This window comes from Emys orbicularis, chromosome 2, assembly GCF_028017835.1.
Source record: "Emys orbicularis isolate rEmyOrb1 chromosome 2, rEmyOrb1.hap1, whole genome shotgun sequence".
Taxonomy (NCBI): Eukaryota; Metazoa; Chordata; order Testudines; family Emydidae; genus Emys; species Emys orbicularis.
Window position 1 is genome coordinate 10,954,495 of NC_088684.1, and position 24,372 is coordinate 10,978,866.

At 38.3% G+C, this 24,372-nt stretch overlaps 1 protein-coding gene across 1 annotated transcript in view; it reads left to right on the forward strand.

Annotated features, from left to right (window-relative positions):
- TRAPPC9 (trafficking protein particle complex subunit 9) overlaps positions 1-24,372 on the forward strand; it is an 839,327-nt gene that overhangs the window by 450,470 nt on the left and 364,485 nt on the right. Inside the window, exons 20-21 of the mRNA XM_065398766.1 lie at positions 923-1,076; positions 16,085-16,175. Of these exons, the coding sequence (XP_065254838.1) occupies positions 923-1,076; positions 16,085-16,175 (245 nt within the window). The remainder of the gene's footprint in view (positions 1-922; positions 1,077-16,084; positions 16,176-24,372) is intronic.

Genomic DNA, 24,372 nt, shown 5'->3' on the forward strand with positions numbered 1-24,372 from the left:
CATTTATTTAAGCAGTTATATAGCTTAACTTCCATTTATTCACATTCTTAATTTTTTCATTTTTAATATGTTAGAAAATGAAGAACAACACATTTCTTATTTACTAAAAAAAATTTTTTTTTACTGGTGATATGTTAAACTCTATTTGGATGGAAATTCAGCAAAAAGGCACAAAACAGCATTTTAATTTTTTTATTAAATAATACTACCGTAATATGTTGAATACCTAAAAGAAAACATTTATCACAACGTATGTTTCATTTAAAGCTAACTGATTTATTAAACAAGCAAGTATTATCTGTAGTTAGTGAATTGAACTGATTCTGTGGTTGCCATGTCTTTCAAAATTTTAGAATTAGTAGATCTCATCCTCTCTCACTTTTGATTCAGAGACTGAAAGAGGAAAACAAGCTTTCCTAGCTTTTCAACTCCCAGTTGGTTTCTTAACTTTGAATAAAGTCATTGAACTGAACTAAAATAAGTTGAAAAACTGAAATGAAGAAAGTATTATCTCTGCTGAACCAAGTTTTAGGGATGTAACCATTTGTCCAAATGTTGTTGTTGCATCCTATGTATCTTCATCGCTTTGGAAAAGTAAGTCCTGCTGGTAGGTTTTCTGGTGGCAGGTTTGTTGAGTTTTGAGGAGCCCCAGTGAAATGAACAGGTTTCAGGGATGAAGGGATCCCCAGTGTTTTCTCAATTTACCAATATGGATCTTTGATCATAACTTGCTTTCAATGTTCTGTACCATGAATCATAGTATTAATGCATCATTGTGATCCAGATTACTCTTACTGAAGCAATATATAATACCTTTTTCTTTGGTTTGGTAAAAGTCTGTGAAATGATCTGCGGGAGACATTCCCACAAAATTGTTGTATTAACAATTCTTTTCTTTTCTTTCTTTTTTTCCCCACCTCAGTATGGCTATCCAGGTTGACAAGTTTAATTTCGAGAGTTTCCCAGATTCCCCTGGTGAAAGGATACAGTTTGCAAACCCAAAGCAACTGGAAGAAGAGAGACAGCAGGCAAAAGGTCTGGAGATCAACAGCAAGTTAGATGTTTGCTGGAAAATTATATCCTTTAATAAATGCTTGATATATATATATATATATATATAGCAGCCTTATGACACATTTTATTTTATAATATATATCACCATTTAATAAGGTTACTGAAAGGGAAAACAATTAGAACTTAACATAATTATAGACTTCTTAATTAATTGCACTATATTTTATTTAGATTTTTCACAATGTTCAGGTCTTAATATAATGGTTGTCTTAATCTGAGTCATATGGGTATGCTGCAAGTCCTGTCTATTTCCCCAATTTTGGGGGAATGCAGAAGAGCAGTGAAGGTTGGTGTTATATAAAATTATATTAGTTCTCTCCAAAAGCAAAATCTGCGAAGTGGTAATGAAATCATGATTTAGCCTTAAAATGCCGAGAATATTTTTTAAAGTTATGCTTAGAACAATAGAAATGTAGGGCTGGAAAGGACCTTGAGAAGTCCTCAAATCCAGGCCCATGCACTCAGGCAGCACCAAGTACATCTAGACCATCCCTGATAGGTATTCATCCAACTTGCTTTTAAGATCCTCTAATGATGGGGATTGCTCTCTTGGAAGCTTTTTCCAGAACTTAATTACTCCTGGACCATGTGTATGTAACTCTGCATGCCAGATTTCACCTTCACTACCTGCAGGCTTGCTCCACTCAATATACAGTAGAACCTCAGAGTTACAAATACCTCCAGAATGGAGGCTGTTCATAACTCTGGAATGTTCGTCATGCTGAACAAAACAATATGGTTTTTCTTTCAAAAGTTTACAACTGAACATTGACTTAATATAGCTTTGAAATTTTACCATGCAGAAGAAGAATGCAAAGTAAAGGCTTGGTGGGGTGGAGGCTTGGGTGCTGGCAGCTTGGTGGGAGTGTTCCAGGTGCGGGGGTATGAGGGTTGGTAGGGGGGCGGGGATCTGTGTGTGTGTGTGCGGGGGCTGCAGATACATAGGGGTTGGGTGGACGGAGGGGCAGCTCCCTGTACAGTGACCCCTCCCTGTGTGACTGAGGAGTGACTAGAGAGTCCATCCTGGACCTAAGAAATCTTTCTTAACAAAACTTTTGTCAAAACTGGTAAATTACCACAAAAAGGTTTCAGTTCAAAAATTGTTGCAAAAAAATTTCCAACAAGCGCTTCTACTAGTCCTTCACACATCACCAGTGGTGAACCCCCGCAATTTGGGAAACACCACCGTAAAGCTTGCCTTTTCCCCTACGCCCCACGGCATTCCTTAGATGTAGTTCAACCCAATAAAAATGTATTTGTGCTGGACTCAGGATTTTTCTAAATCAGACTCCCTGTTTTGCAGTGTTCAAGATGCCCCCCCCCCCCAAAAAAAAGGGTTTGGAAGGGAGAGGCTTTCTGTTCAGTCAAAGCAAAATAGTTGTGCATCTGCATTAAATAAATCCGTATATTACAGGGACATCCTGGACTTTCGTGTGTGGGGAGCCCATTTATTTCATCACTTGATAGCCCAAAAGAGTCTGCTGTTGTTGACATGATCTGTCAGGCTGTAACCTGTTGGTTAGTCCACAATATTATGTGTCTTTTTGGAACGGATATCAGAGAACTCTGCCTTTTGGGTGTGGTGTCCATGGAGCTGAGGGGTCAAGATAAGAGAACTAGCGGGGAGGCTATCTCAGAAAATGTATCTGAGGTATTACTAGATACAGCCCAGATTCCATGCTGGTGGGCTCTATACAGAAAGAGATTTTTTCGTCTTACCTTACCTAACTCCTCTGTGGACTAAATTCAGATTAATTTCCTGAGGTATTCCATTAACCATACTTTATGTACTTGGATGTGTGTATGAGAGAGATTTGTACATTAGGGAACAATATATGAACAATTTTTCTTGAAGTAATCAAACCTACTCTACAGCTAAAGGGGAAAAAAATACCTGGAGCTTCTATGCAATGTTCAGTTTCCTAGAAATGAATGTTGTATTTTTCTACGAGCATATGCAATAAAGGACAGGTAATAAAAGGAGTCATGATAGCTAGACATTACACAGGATCCATCATAATGGACATTAATGGCACAGGTAAAGCTCTTAATTAATGTTGCCTTATGTCAAACATTTTTACATTTAAAAAATGTAGTTTTGAGTGTATTGCATATGCCATAATTAAAAAGATGAATTTAGTTCTTCATATAATTTTTTTAAACAAGCCACCATCTGGGTTGTTTAGAGATTATATTTCTAGAATAACAATATTGTAGCGATAATTGGTTAATATTTTGTAATGTTGTGACACCCCATAAAACCAAAAGGTTACATTTTGTCATTAGAGATGTGTGCAAATCACATTGGCTTCAGTAAAAAGTCAGTGAGAGTTGCAAACGTCGGAGGGCAGAATTTGTCCTACAGGAGAGAAAGTATTAAATTACCTAATCCACCATAGTCCACATGCTTGTTGACCCCCTCAAATAATTCTAGTAGACTGTTGAGGCATGATTTCCCTTTACAAGAACCATGTTTTACTCTTCCCCAACAGATAGTGTTCATCTATGTATCTGCTAATTCTGTTATTTACTATACTTTCAACCAATTTGCCTGGTACTCCAGTTAGGCTTACCAGTCTGTAATTGCCAGAATCACCTCTGGAGCCTTTTAAAAATATTGGCATCACATTAGACATTTTCCAATTATCTCGTATAGAAGCTGATTTAAATGATAGGTTACATACCACAATTAGTAGTACTGCAATTTCACTTTTGAGTTCCTTCAGAACTCCTGGGTGAATGCCATGTGGTCCTGGTGACTTCTTATTGTTTAATTTATCAATTTATTCCAAAAACCTCCTTTAATGACGCCTCAATCTGGGACAGTTCCTCAGATTTGTCACCTAAAAAGAATGGCTCAGGTTTGGGAATCTCAAACACGTCCTTAGCCATGAAGACCAATGCAAAGAATTCATTTAGTTTCTCCGCAATGGCCGTATCGTCCTTAAGTGCTTCTTTAGCATCTCAATCATCTAGTGGCCCCACTGGTTGTTTAGCAGGCTTCCTGTTTCTGGTGTACTAAAAAAATAAAAATAAAAAAAATTGCTTCTTGAGTCTTTGGCTAGCTGTTCTTCAAATTCACTTTTGGCACTGTACCTTTTAATTTCTGTTTAACTAACTTCCTCATTTTTGTGTAGTTCCCCTTTCTGAAATTAAATGTTATCATGGTGGACTGCTTTGGTGTTTCCACCCCCACAGGAATGTTAAATTTGATTAAGTTATGATTACAGTAACTCCTCACTTAGCGTTGTAGTTATGTTCCTGAAAAATGCGACTTTAACTGAAATGATGTTAAGCGAATCCAATTTCTCCAGTAGAATTAATGTAAATTGCGGGGGGTTAGGTTCCAAAGAAATTTTTTTTTGCCAGACAAAAGGCATTATATACATTTTAAACAAGCAATTTAATACAGGTATAAACTTTAAACAATTTTAAAGAAACAATTTAATACTACAGTCATCATTGCTGAGTATGAAGCAATGGGAACATCATTGCTGGGTAGGAAGCAATGGGAGGTGCCCCAGCCTTACCCCACACAGGCACAGCCCACTGGCACTGCAGACAATGAGGCAGGCAAGGAGGCTGAAGATGCCATAGGCTAGAAGAAGCACATTGTGCAGCAGCAGCGGCAGCTTCCCCTACTGTGCAAGCACCAGGGACGGGGGGATCAACCCTCGGCCTGCCTACTCCACCCTTTCCCCCAAGCCCCCACCCTTAGCCCGCCTCTTCTCCCCCTTTACTCCGCACGCCGCGTCCTCGCTTCACTCCTCTCCCCTCCCTCCCCTGCCTCCTGGCTGCGGCAATCAGCTGGTTTGCAGCGTTCAGGAGGCAGGGGAGGGAGGGGGAGCCTGTGCACCGAGTCCTAGCTCCTCCCCCCTCCCTCCTGCCTCCTGAACGCCGCAAACCAGCTGATTGCCATGGGCAGGAGAAGCAGGGGAAGGCGCTGATCCGCAGGGTCCTCCGGCGGGCGGGAGGCATAGGGGAACTGATGGGGGGTCTGCCAGCTGTGGACAAAGCAGGCAGCCAAACGACGTTATAGCGGAGTGTTGCACAACTTTAAATGAGCATGTTCTGTAATGGAGCAGGGACGTAAGATCGAAACAACGTTAAGTGAGATGACGTTAAGTGGGGAGTTACTGTACTATTACCAAGTGGTTCATGTATATTCACCTCTTGGAGCAGATCCTGTGCTCCATTTAGAATTAAATCAAGAATTGCCTCTCCTCTTGTGGTTTCCAGGACTAGCTTCCCCAAGAAGCAGTCATTGAAGGTGTCAAGAAACTTTGTCTGCATCCCATCCTGAGATGACATATACCCAGTCTATATGAGGATAGTTGAAATTCCCCATTATTATTGAGTGTTTCATTTTTATAGCCTCTCTAATCTCCCTGAGCATTTCACAGTCACTATCGCCATCCTGGTCAGGTGGTTGGTTGTATATCCCTACTGCTATATTCTTATTAATCAAGCATGGGATTACTATCCATGGAGATTCTATGGTACAGTTTGATTCATTTAAAATTTTTACTTCATTTGACTCTGTTTTCTTTCACGTATAGTGCCACTCCTCCACTAGCATAACCTGTTCTGTCCTCCTGATATATTTTGTACCCCGGTATTACTGTGTCCCATTGATTATCTTCATTCCACCAAGTTTCTGTGATGACTATTATATCAATAGCCCCATTTAATATGAGGCACGCAAATTCACCAATCTTAGTATTTAGACTTCTACCATTTGTATATAAACACTTAAAAATTGTCACTTTTCAGCTGTCTGCCATTATGTGATGTAATTGAATAGGTCTCTTTTTCATTCAACTGTTTCTCATCAGACCCTACCCGTATTTTATCTTTCACCCTCTCCTCCTTACCTAGGATATAGAGAATCTCCATTAATAGACCCTCCCCTAAGGGATGTCTCTGTCTGAACCACATGCTCCTCTGCACCTGTCGGCTTCCCCCCAGCCCTTAGTTTAAAAACTGCTCTATGACCTTTTTAATTTTACATGCCAGCAACCTGGTTCCATTTTGGTTTAAGTAGAGCCCATCCTTTCTGTATAGGCTCCTCTTTTCACAAAAGGTTTCCCAGTTTCTAATAAATCTAACCCCCTCCTCTATAGGCCCCAGTGCACACTGCTTTCCAGAATATTCCAGAGTCTGAGTGAGCCTTGTTCCCTTAAGTGAGAATGTATAGAACCTCATCTTGAACGGTTCTAGTCACAGATAAGTAACCTTCATTTTTGAATAACTTTACGCCATTCTAAGTGTTTTTATTGGACACAGAATGATTCTGGGGATTGGTAATAGGATATATTGGCACTCTTACTAAATTGTGATTTTTTTTTTTTTTAGAAATACCTTAGAGTTTTTCATTTCCACTATTACCAGTCAGTTCAGATCTGTCACAGATAAATAGTCACAATACAATAAAGTGGTACTTTCTGATAATGGTCTGGTTTTCTATAAATATATTGTCAATTTCAGACTAATTATCAGCCACAAACCCACCACCACAATAGACAAATTTATTTACAACCTCAAACTACAGATATATGTTAAATTACAGTGACAGAGGCTGGTTTTTTATTTTTTTTTCCTGCATGGTTATTTACAGAAATACCAATTTAAATAGGTACATCTTGCCATGTTGTGTGAAGGTCAGGATTCAGAATCAGCCAAATATCATCAAACAGAAGTTTGTTCCATTTTTGTGAGGCCATCGCTGTCAATACCCTTCTCCCTATTGTGCCAGGAGTAAACCTGAGCTCTACCAGCCAAAATGTCTCTGTTGAGCTTAGCAAGTTATTGAGGAGTGAAGAAAAGATGGATGTTCCATGAGGTAAATGAACCCTAATCCATTCAGGGCTTCGAAGAGCAGGGCAAGAACTTAGAATTAGATCTGGAATTACGTTGGCTGACAGTGCGGTGTGTAAATCACTGGGATAATGTATTCAAGCTTGTTGGTTCTGCTTAGGAAACCAGCCAGTATGTACTGCACACACTGCAATATCTGCCTTTTCTGCATTATCATGGACAGTTCTACCATTTCCATCTAATAATAGAGTAATACTATTGTTAGGAATCCTTTTGTAAACTCCTTATTATTGTTCCTATCACTACTGGGCATAGTTTTCTCCTGGTGTCTTTTTGTTTCAGTTATCAATTTTCTACAGTTCCTAGCTTCTGTTTTGTATTCATTACTAATCAACTTGCCCTTTTTTCCATTTGTTACGTTTTAAATTTTTTATAACTGCTTTCACTTTTATAATATCTTTCTCCTCAGTCTAGACCCATAGCAGCGCCCAGGAGGTGAAGATTGTTCCTTTGAGATCTGTTCTCTAAGCCGTCCTGGTTTTTCTTCCAGTTTGTCTAGTCTAAGCTTTCAGGAGGCAGTTTCTTCTTTAATTTCACTGGTTTTATTGGCAGTTCTTTGTAACTCATTTTCCAAGTGAGCCATTTGGGATTTTACATCACATACATCTGTAGAGAGGCCACAAATATCTTTGGAGATTGAATACGCTCAGTCTGTAAGGAATTCTTTCAATGCCACGATATCCTGGGCTATGTTCTGCTGTGCCCTTGTGGTCTCCCCCTTCAGCTGCTTAGGTGATTCCGACTTAGGTCTTTTGTTGCCTCTCATTGTTTCATTGGAATCCACATTCAACAGTTTGAAGTTCATCCAGGGGACTAATTTAAATGTTTATGACAGAAACTTAATTGCCAATTTTTTAGGACAGTAATTATTAGAGATGAATTAATATGTGGGGCACAAGGAGATGTGGGACTAGGCAGCCATCTTCCACATGGGTACCATGTGACACCCTGATGATGACATTTTTAAAGTTTTTATTTTTTGGGTTAAGGTTTTTAAAAGTTTTGCTGATAAGTATGTCAATTACACATCCTTTCACTTCTATGGGACATTTAAAACAAGACTAGGCAAAGTAATAGAAAATGTTTTAAGTTCTAATCTAGCATTGATAGGTCAATGGTTTTGACAGCCTAATATATCTCTTCCATCTAATTTCTGTGATTCATTCCACCCTTGTGTGAATCTTGATCAGTTTTAGAAATAGTTTATATTTGCATGCAGATCGTTCATCTCTTGGGGTAGCTTTGTGATTTTTAGAATGCTAAATAAATATTTATGTATAATCATGTTGTACTTTGTAATAAATCTCCTTTACTGCCCCATTTTTTCTCATAAAACAAGTGAGGTTTCATTGGTCCATCTGGTTGATTGAGATCAGCAAATTGAGTTCATCTTGTTTTTCAAAACCTAAACAAGTGCCTTAAGCAAGATCAAAACAGCACCATAATCAGCATTCCAAAAGTTCAAAATGCAAATGAGAAAACAGATTTATGGTAAACAGTGTTCATTAATCATTTAAAACAGTTTTTCATTAGTATAATTTCTATTTATGAAAATTTGCTAATTTATTTATGCTGAAGTAGGACTGGGATGCATTCATCCACCTGTATTTATTCATACAGAAACTGACAAGTGTGACATAAAAAACATCTTCAGCATGCCTGAGGTGAAACACTGCACAGCAGATAGAAAACAATTAAGGGATTTAAAACGGAAAACAATTTGATAAATCTATACCAAATTCCTTTTTAGCATCACATTTCAAACACAATACATTCAGTAGGTTGTGCTTTAGTTATATGGTGTCTTCGGAACAGCGAGTATACATTGGTAAGTTTGGTTAGAATCTAAGAGACAAATTTTTTCCTTAGGCAATATAATTTGTTCATTCAACTGTTTTCGAGATTTTCAACATAAAAACTATGCAATATTCGCCTTCTGTCTCTTAAGAGAGAGACAAAGTAAAGTTCCACTCTGAAAAGTTACTTTTTAAAAATGGCATCATAGGGTGTAGTATTCATTGCCTCTGTGGCTCTAGATCAGTTTTTTTTGAGTGTACAAGTAAAAAGCTAATCTTTTAAACTGCCACACCTGCAGACTCAAATTGGAATCTAAAAGTAAAGCTTTGTTCATTCTAGCTGATGCATGCATTACACACAATAAAGATTTTGCATTTGGAACTTATTTTTAATATTTCTGTTGAAGATGGTCAGGCCAGAAGAGGGTTCTGCTTACTCTCATCTTTGTGTGTGGTCTGCAATGCTAACAAGCTAAATACTAGTAGAAAAAATACTTTGGTGGAGAAAGTCAGCACATAGGACTCTGAACACATACAGGGAACAGGCGTGTTGCGTAAGATGACATCATTGTTGCATGGACACATTTTCAGAGTAATAATGAGTATCCCTTATACAGTCATTTGAATGTGTACATGTCAAAACAGTTAACAAAGATGAATAAATATTAGTTTTTCCTCTTTCTAGATAGGGAAATATAGACATGCAGAGATTTAAATTACTTGTCATAGGTCATACAGTGAGCCTGAGGTTGTAATCCAGTCCTTCCTGCAATTTAATTTATTTAGAGATTTTACTCCTAAATAAGTAAACTTCTCACTCATCCTCATGTTTAAATTAAATCTTACGTGAAGCCCTGTGACAGGGGATACTGCCCTTCTGGTCTTTAGTGCCAGTCTCTTGCTGTAGGGTCATCCAGGTAAGGTCAAACCCCACAAACCAGTTCTCCTAGCAGGTCTACAGAGTAGGAAATCAGAGCAGCAGGGTATCTATTACTGGAGAATTGCGAGCTCACTTAAGGTGTAGTGCAATGTAGGGCTCAGTGTAAAAAGGAGGAATTGCTTTTTGGAGTTCCCCTTCTCCAGTTCCATCCAAGACTCTTCAATATGGCTTCTGACTCTTGCACTCAGCGGAAACAGCTCTTGCCAAATATCTACCGACCTCTTTTTAGCGAAATCTCAGAACCAGTATTCCATTTTCATCCACCTTGATTTGTCACCCGCCTTTGTCACAGATGACCATGCTCCTCCTCTTGAAATGTTATCTTTCCTTTGCTTCCGTGAGACTGTTCTCTCTTGGTTCTCCTGCTACTTTTCTAATTACTGCTTCAGTGTGTCCTTTGGAGGATCCTCTTTATATCCTCTCCGATTTCCTGGGGGGAATAAACAAGGGCTCTGTCATTGGTCCTCTTCTCCTACACCCTATCTGTGGGTAATCACCTCTGCAAAAACAGATTCAATTACCAATTCGATGCTAAAATTCAGTTTTAACTTTCTACTCTGGTTCTGTCTCCATCTGTCCAAACTAAAATCTTGGCCTGTGTCTCTGACATCTCCTTGTGGATGTCTAGCTGTCAGCTCAAGCTCAGCATAACTAAAACAGACCTCTTAATCTTCCCTGCTACCTTCTTTCTTGATCACTGTGGACAACACCAATATTTTACCTGTCACTCAGACCCATAACCTAAGTGTCATCTTTGACTCGGACCACTCTAGGTCTTCACTTCCAGGCTACGTCTATGTCTTGCAGATGCTTTCTGCATTACGTTTCTAAGGTACAGCCTTTACTGTCCATCTACACAGCTAAAACTCATGTCCAGGCTCTCATCAGCTAATGTCTTGATTACTGTAACATTCTTTATTGTGGCCAGTAAATGCAATCTTGCTCCACTTCTATTCATTCAGAATACTGCTGCAAAGATAATTTTGCAAGCACCTTGATTTGACCACATCATGCCTCTTTCCATCCCTTCACTGACTCCGTGTTCTCTATTGTATCAAATTTGAACTACTTGTCTTTACTTCCAAGGCCCTTCATGACCTGTCCTCACCCTTCCTAGGATGACCAGACAGCAAATGTGAAAAATTGGGATGGGGGGGTAATAGGAGCCTATATAAGAAAAAGACCCCAAAATCGGGACTGGCTCTATAAAATCGGGACATCTGGTCACCCTAACTATCATCTCTCGTTTTATACTGAAAGATGATCTGCTGCCTCTGATCAGTCCACTTGTTAAATTTTCAAACAAGCACTGTTGTGTGTTCTCACATTCTTCCCTCACAGCTGTGACAAGCTCCTTGTAAATATCTGCAGTACTAACTCATTATCCTTCTTCAAAACTCTCCTTAAAACTGTCCTTTGCTGTGAGGCCTACAAAAACATTGACAGCACTTAGGCTACTAGTGTGCGGTGACCACTGCCTATCTTGCTGACCATATTGACTCATTTTTCTCCTTTATTATACTCTACATGTACAGAGAACTAGAGGAAAACAGTATCTTTTAGTCAATTACCAAATTAATTATCACTTACCAAATGAGCAATTCCATATATTTTTAAACATTTCATACATGGACAAGATATGAATATGATTAAAAAAGCCCATATGTTCAGGTCAAATGTTCTCTTTACACAGATAGGATATAAACACTAGGTATAAAGTCTAGTAGTCAGTGTGGGACTGTGAAAACCATGGATAGAATTACATATGCTAATACTACATAATATAAATATGTCCAGTGTGAAATGTTTAAAGGAAACCTCCCATGTTTTTCGAGTGATGGTCCTTATGTGTATTCCACATGTTAGTGCACATGCTGCCACATGCCCAAGTCTGGAAGTTCTTCAAAGCAGTGTCTGTTGGCCCACCCATGCACAGTATCTCTCCTCATGTTCCTAACCAAAGGTATAAGAGGCAGTACAGGTTGACATCGGTCCATTTCCTTCTTACCGTCGCATGGCCTGAGTCAGAATTGTGTCCTCCTTCACTTAGTTGCTTAACCGATATAGAAAACATTTGTAAATAGTTATATTCTTAGACAAGTACTTAGTGGTTAAAAAGTTTATAGTATAGTATAGATTATTTCTTTCTCCCTGGTTGTGGAACCCCTCCCCCGGCTCCACCCTACCTGACAGTAGAGGGCACTCTCATGAGCACAAGGACAGATCCTTGTTGAGGACTGTCCAAAATAAATGTTCTTCCTTCCTGAGTCTGTCCACATTGGGTGAGTTGTCATGAATGGAACCTAAGAAGCCAGCTCCTATGAAGACTCCTAGATCTGAAGGCAAGATATGTAAAGAAAGATCTGCTGGTTCTGTCAATCAGTTCTGTACCAAAGCTTAAGGTTAGATGCTTGCTGGTTCTGTCTACAAGTGCTGGTCTGGACCCATCGTTGAAACTACCTTGTCCATCTAAAAACCATCCAGTCGCTACAGATGCACTGGATCCATCATACTTAACTGCAGGAGTTCTACAGAAGCAGCAGAGATATAAGACAGTGATTGGGATTTTATTCCTTCTTATATATCATCAATAAAAAGTTTACTGAGTGCCAGCAGGGCTGCACAGGTGTTACGGAGGAAGGACAACAAAGTCGCACAGATGTAACTGAGGACATAATTTGACCCCTAGAAACTTAATAGTTGGTGACACTAGATTCTTTCCTTCATATGTATCTTGACTGTCATATTCTAACTTGACTGTACCTCTGGCGATTATAAACATTTGTTACTTGTTAATTGCACACATTTGATGTGAAAATCATTAAGAGACAATAAGCATGGCAGCTCACAATGCCACTGTTACACAGTTGTTTTTTAGTGTAGGATGGCACATTAAATAAATTTGTTACCACTTGTAACAAAATGGTAGATGTAGCAATATTTATTTGCATTATTCTTTGTGAGTCCTGGCTGTTGATGACTTTCAGGGTTTCCAAGTATTGTCTCAAGGATAGCTGAAGGCTTGGACATCAAGACAAGGGTGATTCAAGGTAACACGCCCAAGCTGTTAGATATCCTCAGCTCCTTTGTGCTCACAAAAATTTATGCCCTCCGAATTAATATGTGTATATTGAACCCAGCAAAGGGACTGTGACACACCCTGGCCTTGCTTCTCCTGAGTTCAAAGCTAGTAGAAAAGTGCTACCAAAGCCTACATAAGGACTTTGAACATTTTTACATTCACCCAACCCTAAGACTGCTTGTGGTTTCTGCAGTCCAAGAAAAGGCCAGGCCCACCAAGGGGAATCCAAAAAAAGAAGGACTCCAAGAAACGAGACCTCTTTGGCCAAGATGCTTGCTTGTCAGCTTCTCTCCAATTTCACATCGCAAACCTGTTTGCTAAGTACAGTCTCTGAGTTTGAGAAAGAGTGACCTTCCTATCAAAGCTTCTGCGGGAATGCAGGGAGAAACTGAGAGATACAATCAAAGAAGGGCAGTTGGTAACCAAAACAATGCTATAAATTGCAGTGGATGAGTCTGAAGTGGCTGCTTAATCCATGGCCACTGCTGCTACAAGGCACCAAGCCTCCTGCTTACAGGCATTTGGGATTCTAAAAGAAGTCAAGGCAACAATAGAGAATCTACCCTTCAAGGGCATGGACTTCAATAGCTGGAAGGATGAAGTGCTTCATTTCCTGAACAATTTGAGGGAGACACTACTGAGATTCTTGGTATTAACGTTTCAGTGCCTTACCAGTACCAGCTCCCTGAATGAGGGAGAACACACTCTGATTTCCATGGTTGCCAACTGCAGTGCCCTCTCAGAAAGTGACCCTTGTACTCTCGAAGACACTCATCATCTTCCTTCTCCATAAAACATCAGGCTCCATGCCAGAGGCAGCAGGTTTGATGGAGGAAGAAGGGGGGGGGGTCAAGAACACCACCACGCTGGAGCTGATCTTCAGAAATCACCCTCACTCCTTTCCATCGAGGATGGTTGGTGATTATAGCCAAAAAATGTGTGCTGAGTATTGTCACCCATGTCTACTCTATCCAATTCCTTTCGTGTCCCCCTTCCCTGTCCCTGTTCTGAGACCCTTCTCATGAGATCCTATGACAAAAAGAAGTCACCTCTATGAGTCTAGGAGCTGTGGAAGAGGTTCTGCAGGAGTAAAGGAGAAGAGGCTTCTATTCCCTGTATTTCCTCATTCCAAAGAATAAAGCGGGGGGAGGGTTTATCCTAATCTGGATCTCAGGATAATGAATGGTCTCATCATTTATCCTTTCAGGCTTAAGGACTGGTTTGTCTCTCTGAGATTACAGGATGCATACTTCTGTATTGCCATTCACCCCTCTTACAGGTATAGCCATTCAACTGCATCAAGAACCTTTACAAAATGCCTTGCCGTAGTGGTGGCACGCCTAAGGAAAATGAGCATTCACAACTATCTGTATCTAGATAACTGGGCAATCAGAGGCAGATCATATCAGGAAAGTCTTGACAAGCCTCATCAGTGTACTCTCTCTGTTCACCCATCTGGTCCTCCTAGTGAACTATGAGAAATTGTCACTCATTCCATCACAGATGCCAGTAACCTACAGTGGGATCCTCACTGACAGATACTTGAAGAAGAAAGTATGGTTATTTACCCTACAGTAACTGTGATGTTTAAGACGGTGTTGTCGTTGTGAATCTGACAGTCTGCCCTCTGTCCCTGTTTTTCGAGTCCTCAGCTACGACAGGGTTCAAATTGCAAGGAAACCGAGGAAGGGACAGTGTCACTCTGCCCTTTTTATGTCCTCACTTTGGAGTATGCACTGCCCCCAACGGATACAGGTATTCAAAAGATTGAGCTTGTGCCTATGAGACATGTGCATGGCTACAATGAGATTCACACTGACTACATCTTGTAGAACCACAATTATTGTAGGGTAAGACAAGTAATCATTTTTTCTGTGCCCCTGCAGAATCTGTTTTTGGACATGCAATTTATTTGATACATCTTTACTTGAACACTGTTTAATAAGCTGCGAAATGCAAGAGGATTTATATCTGCACCCTTACTTCTCTAGAGTGCTTTGAATTCAAAGGTAGCCATTGCTTTTGTTTTTGTAAACTAATTTGTGACACTGTAGTTGCTTCAACCTATATACAGTGAAAATGAAATGATGTGAACACAAGGTATTTTTTAGTTCAATTTACTGTTCTATTAGCACTTACAAAATATGTATTTTTCAAGCCCCTACAGCCTGATTTCCCTATACAAGGAACTTGCTGTGCAACTTTGATTTCCTGGATTATGAGCTCTCTTAAGTGAGCCCCTTTTGTAATAATGCTATAATTAAAGGAAGATATATAATGTGGCACACCTAAACACAGCATGAACCCAGTGCTTGTAAGTAAATTCATTGATTTTATTTAATAGTGATTCGTGGTTTACATTTTGTATTCAAAGAAAATAATCCTACGTTTCCCTTTTATTTCAAAGGCAAAGGTGAGTAATTTTTTTTTTTTTAATTAATGGAGATATCCCATCTCCTAGAACTGGAAGGGACCTTGAAAGGTCATCAAGTCCAGCCCCCTGCCTTCACTAGCAGGACCAAGTACTGATTTTGCCCCAGATCCCCAAGTGGCCCCTCAAGGATTGAACTCACAACCCTGGGTTTAGCAGGCCACTGCTCAAACCACTGAGCTATCCCTCCCCCCAGTAGAATTGTTTGGTAGGAGGAACTCCCATTTTTCCCTTTTTTTTAAAAAAAAATCGTTACATTACAGTTTATTTCTATTTACAACAGAGGTTTTACTTTTCTGCTTGTCCCATATTTTATACATTTGATCTGTACTCCTTCATATTTTGTCTTCCTTGAGTGTACTGGGGTATGAAGAGAAGGCATAGGAAGTTACTACTCCTTCCCCACCTAGCACTTGAATGGGAACAAGATGGTGTGAGAACCTAGTGCTTCCTTCAGCACTGTAAGGAGTATGTAGGCGATATGTCCAGAGCCATTCCACAGTGCAAAGAGGGTGTGATCAGATTGCTTTGGTGTGAGGCCAGACCTTGCCACCAGGCACATAGACTGTCAGAGGTGTGGACCTTGCATGTGATGATTAAAGGTCCAGATTACATTTTTTCCTAGCCACTTAGGTCTGACTTTCACTTTCACGCATGCTTCACCATGGCAAGGTCAGAATCTGGCACTTAATGTTTCCACTCTGAAGATATAAACTACTATAATTAATTGTCCATTATCCAACATCACAGATTAATAAGTAGATATGAAGTTTTGAATCTTTAATAAATCCTTAAGGTACAGTTTTGGTTTTCAGTAATCATAAATGTTTGTGCTACAGGCTCCCTTTCTCTCTGGATCAAAGTTTTCCTTAACTCTCATTTACCCTTCTTTGAAGCGTGAAGGGGAAGCAAGTGTAGAAGGAGTTCTTAATCAGCTGGTCCTAGAGCATCTACAGTTGGCTCCTCTCCAATGGGGTGAGTAATGTCAAAAAGCATTCACGATTATTTAGGATGAGTATTGATTTCTAATCTTCTGTAATATGTATTTTACAGAGATTTATTAGGTAAAATCATCAAGTAGTGTTTTTGATAAGATGTACCACGTACAACATTGTTTGCATTTTCATTTATTGATTGAAAATCTATGATGCAGAAGAGGTTAGTAGGAAAGGTGTTTTTTTTCCCCCATGAATGCTTTGCTCAGCTGGAGAAAATCTTATAATTTAGATAGCTATTATCTTTAAACCGTATTAATGTTAAATATGGTGATAATAGTTTTGTGATACAGCTGATCAGGAATTTGTTCTTGCAAACAAAGGTCCTAATGTTTTGTACAGGATGCAATTGTTCTTTACTTTTTCCTTACATATTACAGTATGTGGTGTAAAATAAGTTCTGTGTTTATCACTGATCTGTGATAAACTTCTTTTTAAGTATATTTATTACTCTGTTCTAGAGATTTACATTACATTAACTTTTACTGGAAGGGTGATAGTTTGGCTAGCACAGACGAGCATTTTCTCATAATTATGCCTTACCTGTGTGAGCAGAATCAATTTCACATGTAACAGTTATGTAAATTTGACTCCTGTGTAAGAGTGGCAACAGTGTTCATTTAAGAGCCTGTGGTGGTGATTTTTACAGCAATTTAGAAGGGATTTATAGGCATATGTCCCACTGATTTTCATTGGGGTTTGTGCTTCTAACTTCCATAGGAATATGTGAAAATCTCCCCCTTATCTTATTTAATCCATCTTATTTCAAATGAAAGAACTTTTGGTTCTTCTCTCATTCTCTCTTGTTTTCCCAGTTTGGGTTTTCCTTCAACTTGCAAATTCCATTATTCCCTTTAATATAGCAAGAGTTTTGATTCATAAGAACTAAGTAGTCTTTTGCATCCCTTTTTAACGTGGTAACTCTGTAGGTCAGGATCAGACGTTTGGTGGAGGCACATGACTTGTTCTGATTCATAATACAATGCTTTTCTGCACAATAATCTTTGACTGCTTATATGGAACCTAATGGAAGGATGACAGACTTCGTCTTCGTTGTGCTATTTCCTGTCTTATAGTCTAGTGGGTTGAAATATCTCCTGGCCTACAGTGTGATATCCTTCCTTATTAAAACAAAGGATTCTAAGGGTTCTATGGCTCCAAAGGTCCAATATACAATATTGTGGAAAAATGGCATGAATGTTATTAAATTGCTGAGACAGTAAGATCAAAGGTAAGAAAATGCAAAGTTATGGAGCCAAGTTATGCCAGCAAAGTATATGGTCTTTCCCTAAACCATACTTTGTCTTCTTGTTCATGTCTAATATTTTCCATTTCCGCATATATTGTTAACTGTAATGACTCAATTTTTATGTACGGTGTCAAAAAGTTATGTTAATGTTGGAACTGTGAATTATTTCCCTGACTTTGTTTGTCTAAAATTGTTACCAGAATGTTACATTAATAATGTATGGTATTTAATTCCCCTTTTTACAAAAAACAAAGAAGAAGAAAGATTCCACTTGCTTTTATTTAAATTTCTATTTAAATATACAAGCATTAAATCATGCATTGAGTTGAGATTCCACATGCTTGGGGGCCAAGTATTCCAAAGTGAAAGAATTGCAAGGGAAGCCGCTGGGAACCTCCAGCAACAGCCCGACAGCAATGGGTGCCACTTCTGACACAATTGGAAGTGATCTGCACAAGTTATGGATGAGGGCTGGTCTCCACTACGCGGAGATCGATGCTGCTGCAATCGATGCAGCAGGGATCAATTTAGCAGGTCTAGTGAAGATCCACTAAATCTTCAGCAGAGCACTCTCTGGTCAACCCCGGTGCTCCAACTCTCCAAGAAGAGTAAAGGAAGTTGACCGGAGAGCGTCCCCCATTGACAAAGCGCAGTGAAGACACCAGGGTAAGTCGACCTAAGCTACTTTGGTAACTTAGGTCAACTTACCCCGGTAATGAAGACAAGCCCTGAGAGACAGTGTTATTGGAGGATCTGGGGAAGAAGGGTGTGTGTGTGTGGTTGTGTATGTCTATATAAAATATGACATCCTCTTGCCATTCATAGTTTAAATTGATAGGGAAAAGCGCATAATGCATGCATAGTGCTCTGTATTGACTCGTTGATAACATGGGTGCCCCTGGAATTCCTTCATGTTAAACATGAAGCTTGAAATTCAAACTGATTTTAACATCAGTGCAAAAATCTGTTGAAGTTGTGAAAAACACCATTTGTACATGCTCTGGTAACTCTTAAATGGCAGGATAGATTTTCTTCAAACTTCCTAAACAAATTAACTTCTAGCTGAGAATAATCATGAAAAGTGTCATCCCAAGAGGTACCTTGGGTGTGAGAGAGGACTTTGGCTTCTTAATTGTAAGTATAATCCCCTCATACACATGTAATAACTAAAAGATATACTGCAGCCCTTAATGTCACTCTAAGCTTTGATTCTAAATAACCACACATGTAGATTTAATTTATTTAAAATGAACACAAAAGGTTTACACCGTTCAATTCCTTTTCATATGGGACAAATGGGTAGCCAGGTATTGAACATTGATGATCAGAATTTAATTGCTACCGAACTCAATTAGCTATAATGGAATGGCTAATCTATCCCAATTCCTGACGCAACTAATGTGAATTGTGAATGTTTTTTTAGAAGGCAGAGGTCAAGTGTAGTATTTGTTGTTAAATGTCTTATTATGTGTCAACTGTATGGTATGGATTAGTTTATGAAGTGAAAGCAGCCAGTGATAGAATTTCTAAGGCTGAAGTATCAGTAAGGAGGTGAAAGTAACATTTAAAAGCAGGTTTAACATTTTTAATGGGCATTTCTGATAAAAGACAAATGTAACACAAACTAATATAACAGTTTTAAGTCTATATGAAAAGGGCATTAGTATTATTTCTTATAATAGCAAGTCAGACTTTTAAAAGCTGTGTACTTCAGATCACTGCTGGACATTATTAGAATTTTGGTTTCAAATGAACTACAGTCTTCTGGAAATTAGGAATGCAAAATGTAGACCCAATTAAGCAGCTGTTAGCATTATTTTGCTTGTGTGTTTGTTTGACAGCATTTCGTTTTGGGATAACATTTTTTTCATGAGGCCATAGATTAGTGTCAGCAGTTTGAGAAGTTTTCTTTCTCTTAAGCATTGGACTTTGAATAATCAGGAACCGATTTTGCTTTGAATTTTGTTATTTTGATTCTGTTATGTAAGAATTGCTTACATTTTATGCTGAGGCTACTTGTATAGTATGATACCTCACTTATTTGTACAATGCTTGTGTGTATTGACTGAAGCATTTGTGACATTTATAACTAATGCTGTATGGCAGTAAATTATATTTTACTGTCACTCAGGCTTTATACTATCTTTAGGAAAAGCTGACTGCTATAGTGAAGATTTACTGTAATTCATCTGTTTTCATTAAAATTTCCATGAGTTCTTGACAATGCAGGTGACCTTTATAGCTTTATAAAAGCTGTTTTTCTAACCTCAGTATTCCTTTTAAATGACTATTTGTCATATATTAATGTATGTTATACTTGTACATTACAAAACTCTGTCTTGCTTTGGAAAGGTAATTTGGCAGAATACAATCAATAGTCTGTTAGATTAAATAAAATATAAAGAATCATATAATTCATTGTTAATGGTACTAAAATGTTTATCTGTGTGGTTAGGAGTCAGGTCTGTTTTCAGTGGCAGTAAGGAGAGGGAAGAAAAGAGACCCCATTCAGTAGACTCCTTTGTAGTGGATGTGGTTTGAAATCCTAATATTATTAAGTGATTTGGGAAGAAATGCAAAATGGAAAGAGAGAAGCTGATCAATGTAAAAATATTTAAAATTGGAAAGCTCATAAAGAAGGAAGATATATCAAAGGTTAATGTGAGAGTTTTTAATGTGTTATTAAAAATTGATTTTAAGATTTAGACCATCTCTTTAGAATGGAGTTGTCTATTATTAAGTGTAATAAATCAAGTGTAATTGAAAAAGGTAATCTTGCTTAACACTAGCAAGTTCAACACTTTCTAAAATTTATGGCATATTTTCTTTATACTACTGGGCATCAAACCAAATGTGGGAATAGTCTTTTTTTAAAGTGCATATATGTTACCATAATCAAATCAAAGGAACATAATCTTACAAATGCCTAATAAGCAAAAAGAGATTATGCTGAGGAGAATATTGATGGAAGTTTTATGGATGGATTTCTGAGAGACCAATTGTAATTGCTTGAATTGCAACATTTTTCTTTTCTGATGTCTCTATATATTTCATGCTGTTAAATTATACAAGAGAACAAAATTCTCTGGAGACCAAACCTTTATCAGTCTGTTAGTACTGTTCTGCGTTTTATAGTTAAATTATCGTAGTTACAAATGTAATGAGCTAACTGTAGATGCTTAACAATTAATGCATGATACTGTTCCAATATTTTAATACAAACATCATAAGTTAAAATAATCTTTTTATGTATATCTCTGTTCCAAATAATATTTTTTGTAATAAGGCAAGTTACAGAGCTAGGACTTGCATTCTCCCTATTTTAAACTGGGAGAAAGGAACTCCAGTGTTCTAATATCAGCTCTACCTCTGACTCCTTTTGGGTGAATTGTTTAAGCCATTGATTCTCAATCATTTTATATAGAATATACAGCACTGAAGTCTCCAGCTCACAATTAAGAAAAGTGGTGCTAAATAGCTGTATTCTTGATTGCCAGTTTATAAGTACAGAATACGAAAATCTTTTACAGAGAAATCAAAATAAACCAGCTGTTCACTTGCCTCATGCAGGTTTATTATATTTAGAGAAGACTGAAAACTGAAGGCTAAATTTAAATTGCTCATAATGGGTAAATCGCATAGATATCAGAGGTGGATTTAACAGCTTCTCGAACAGCTTAATGAGCATATCAGCCATTTTAGGGCAGCTATCCTCTGGGTTGTATCCTCAGAATACTTTGGACAATATTTAGCAATATGTTGTTGCATTTTAAATGAGACAACTGCCATTGCAGGGGCCTTGAGCACTGGTGTCCCTTAGCACCTCCTATTATCTGCCTGTAACATAAAATAATCTAGTCTCATGTGAGATGTAATACTTGGGTCTCATTTTGGTTGTTGGGTTTAGTGTGCAGGTTCTAGGTGGTGGTGTTGGCCTGTGATATACAGGAGGTCAGATTAGATGATTTAGGAGGTCCCTTCTGGCATTAAACTCTGACTATTATAACCACAATGATATATTAACAACAGTGAATAAATAAAATTGCCGAACAGAAGCCATCTCTTAAATACACAAAGATCCTTCCTCTCATGGATCTTAAAAACAATTAATGAAACCATTAATTTTATTTTCTAGCTTCTAGTCAGTCCTCTAATCGTAATCTTTCAGCAATACATTTGATTAATTCTGATGGAGTACAGCCGTGTCAATTCCCAATATCCTCAATATGGCGGGAAATATTTTAAAATGCCGCTTAGTATGTAGAAAAAAAGGAAGTGTGGCCCCCAAGCTCTCTTAATGCATAATGGTGTGTTTTGGAGGCCATAGTGCAGACACCATGATGGTTTCCACTAGTGGTCAGATTCCTGAGATCTGCATCTCTCCAGATACAATTTCTAACTGTCCTGCTTTGGCTGGGACCACCCTGGGATTCTAACCCTTGTCCTGTATATTTGCATTCCCAGAAAATGTCCTGAGCATCTAGTAGAGCAGATTTTTTTGTTTTGTGTTTGTTTTTTATTGGCTTGCTGTGACTAGGGGTTGCTGAAAGGAGGCAGAGAGTTGAACTGAGGCTATCTCAGCTTGCCTTTCCTCTGTCTATAGACCCCGGACACCATTTTGCTAGGTGCTAAACCAACAATCCAAATACTGGCAGTCCCTGCCCCTGGGTGTAAATATGTTGATGAAACCAGTGTGTCTGTGTATGAGATGGAAGAGTATAAAGGTCAGCAAAAAGGGAGTTGAGATCTTAAACTGGAAAGGAGCACTTTAATTCATTTGGATTGAACAGCAGAAGTTATTCATTTATTTTAGTTGAACATCCTTTTTTGAAAAGGCTAGAAAAATCTTTACTTTGAAGGATGCACATAAGAAGTTTGGCGTCTACACTTCAAAATAAAAACACAAAGCATGAATGTTGGATTCTGTTTCTTCTTAAGTCCAAGAATTTTCTTTGATTACTTCTGTTTTAGAATTACAACAGCATGGGTGATATGGTCAGTAGAAAAGGAAATCTAGAGTGTCATTTTTGAGAGAAATTCAAGAACAAGTCATCTATAATGAAAACGATCAATGTCTGATGGAAAGGCTAAGAGGCTGCAGTTGGGAAACAACCTTGATTGTGTATGAATTCTGTTGCATATCCTGAGCTTGCTACCCTGCCTTCCCCCCCCCCCCTTTAACAATCTACATGAGATGCAAGAAAAGTGGAAAAAGCTTTTAAGTATCCTAACAGCCTGAGAGGTGATGGGATAATTTGGCAACAGCAAACAAGCAAGAAGCAGGATGTTTTAGCTCCTGAGAGATATCAAGAGACTAGGATAGTGTACTGAAAAAGGAACTAACTTGACAAAACTAGGACGTTTGTCACATTAAAAATGTTTCTCAGGTGTCAACAAATGCCTCTGTGTGACATACTTTGGATCAGCTGATGTAATTCTTATTGAAGTTTTACTTCCTAATGTTTTTGTAATGATGAGCAAGTGATGAATTTGAATTTCAACTAATATTTGTTCCATATAATTCAATTAAATAACTCAACTTTTTAAAATAAATGTCATGTAAAATCTTAAGTAAACTGACATTAGTAAATTCTAAGCCTATTTAATAAAATATTGCTTAGAACAAGGTAGGTAATTCACATGAGATAAATGAGCGGCATTGTGGGAGAGGAAGGAAAAGTAAACAATTAAATGACTAAAGCAGAAATACTAAACATTTTGTATGAATTGTTAAGAGGTCATACAATGAAGTTGCTGAACTGGATATACTAGTTTTATAGAATACATGTGGTGATAGGAATAACCAGGAAAATGGATTGGAGTTTAAAATATTATATCAACACATACTTTATTGAGAGGATCTGAATTGGAATCCTCCCTGTGCTTTCAGGTGTCGCTTAGTTCATTCACAAGGCTCTGCTCTTCCTGTCTGTCGTGCGGTTTGCTGGAATAGCTGCCTTCTTGTGTTTCTTGTAACTTAACATTTTTATAAGGATAGGCTGTTGACTTATCTTTCAACCCCCAATCTAGAGGGCCCGGGTTGCTTTTCCCTTTGACCTGTTCAACTTGGGTGGCTCTACCAGGAGTTAAAACTCCTGCTGGCATGGCTCTCAAGATCATTGGAATATGCAAGCTTTCCCACCATGTCAAGTGGTCCAGTATGGAAAGTTTATAGAGCGGATGAGCAAAATAAAAGTTGGTTTTTGTGGGGCAGTTTGTGATGGATACTACTGAGTAGGTAGAGAAAAGTGATATGAATATTTTGGCTGACATAGCAGAGGCTGTGTGGATAGAAATTAAGAACAATAAAACTGGGTATATGATTCCTGGAAGATACTTAGCTCATGGGCAGTTTGGAAAAGTAGATCGGGAAATGTATTTATAGATATGAGAGTCCAGTAAGAAACTTTGATTACAGGGGATTCTAATTACTTAGCAATTAGATGGAATATACTAATAGCTATGCAAAAACGGAGAAGTGAACAATATTCATAACTGTACTGCAGGAATGCTTTGAATAGCCTACACAGACATGATATTTTGAGCCAATTTTAGGCATTGAACCAAAGTGGGGATGCACTGTTCTGGACTGAAATTGGCGAGCTTTTCCTCTCACACCCCCATTTTGAAGTGTTGTTTTTCTCTAGGGTTTTTTTGTACTAACTTGCGCTCTTGGGAGTGATCTTACATCTATTGAAGTAAAGAGAAATCTTTCCCTTAACTTCACTAGGCTTTTCATTATGCAGTTGCTGCAATACTACAAATGATTCCTTGTTCAGGTTGAACTGTCTCTTGCATGTATATCCTTCCAAAATTACAAATATATGGAAACAAGGGGGTAAATAAGGGTGCAGTGGCCAGTTTTTTCTAGTTATTTGGTGGATAGAACTACTTTGACACCTTCCCGTTTAGTTTTCTGGCTCTGTTC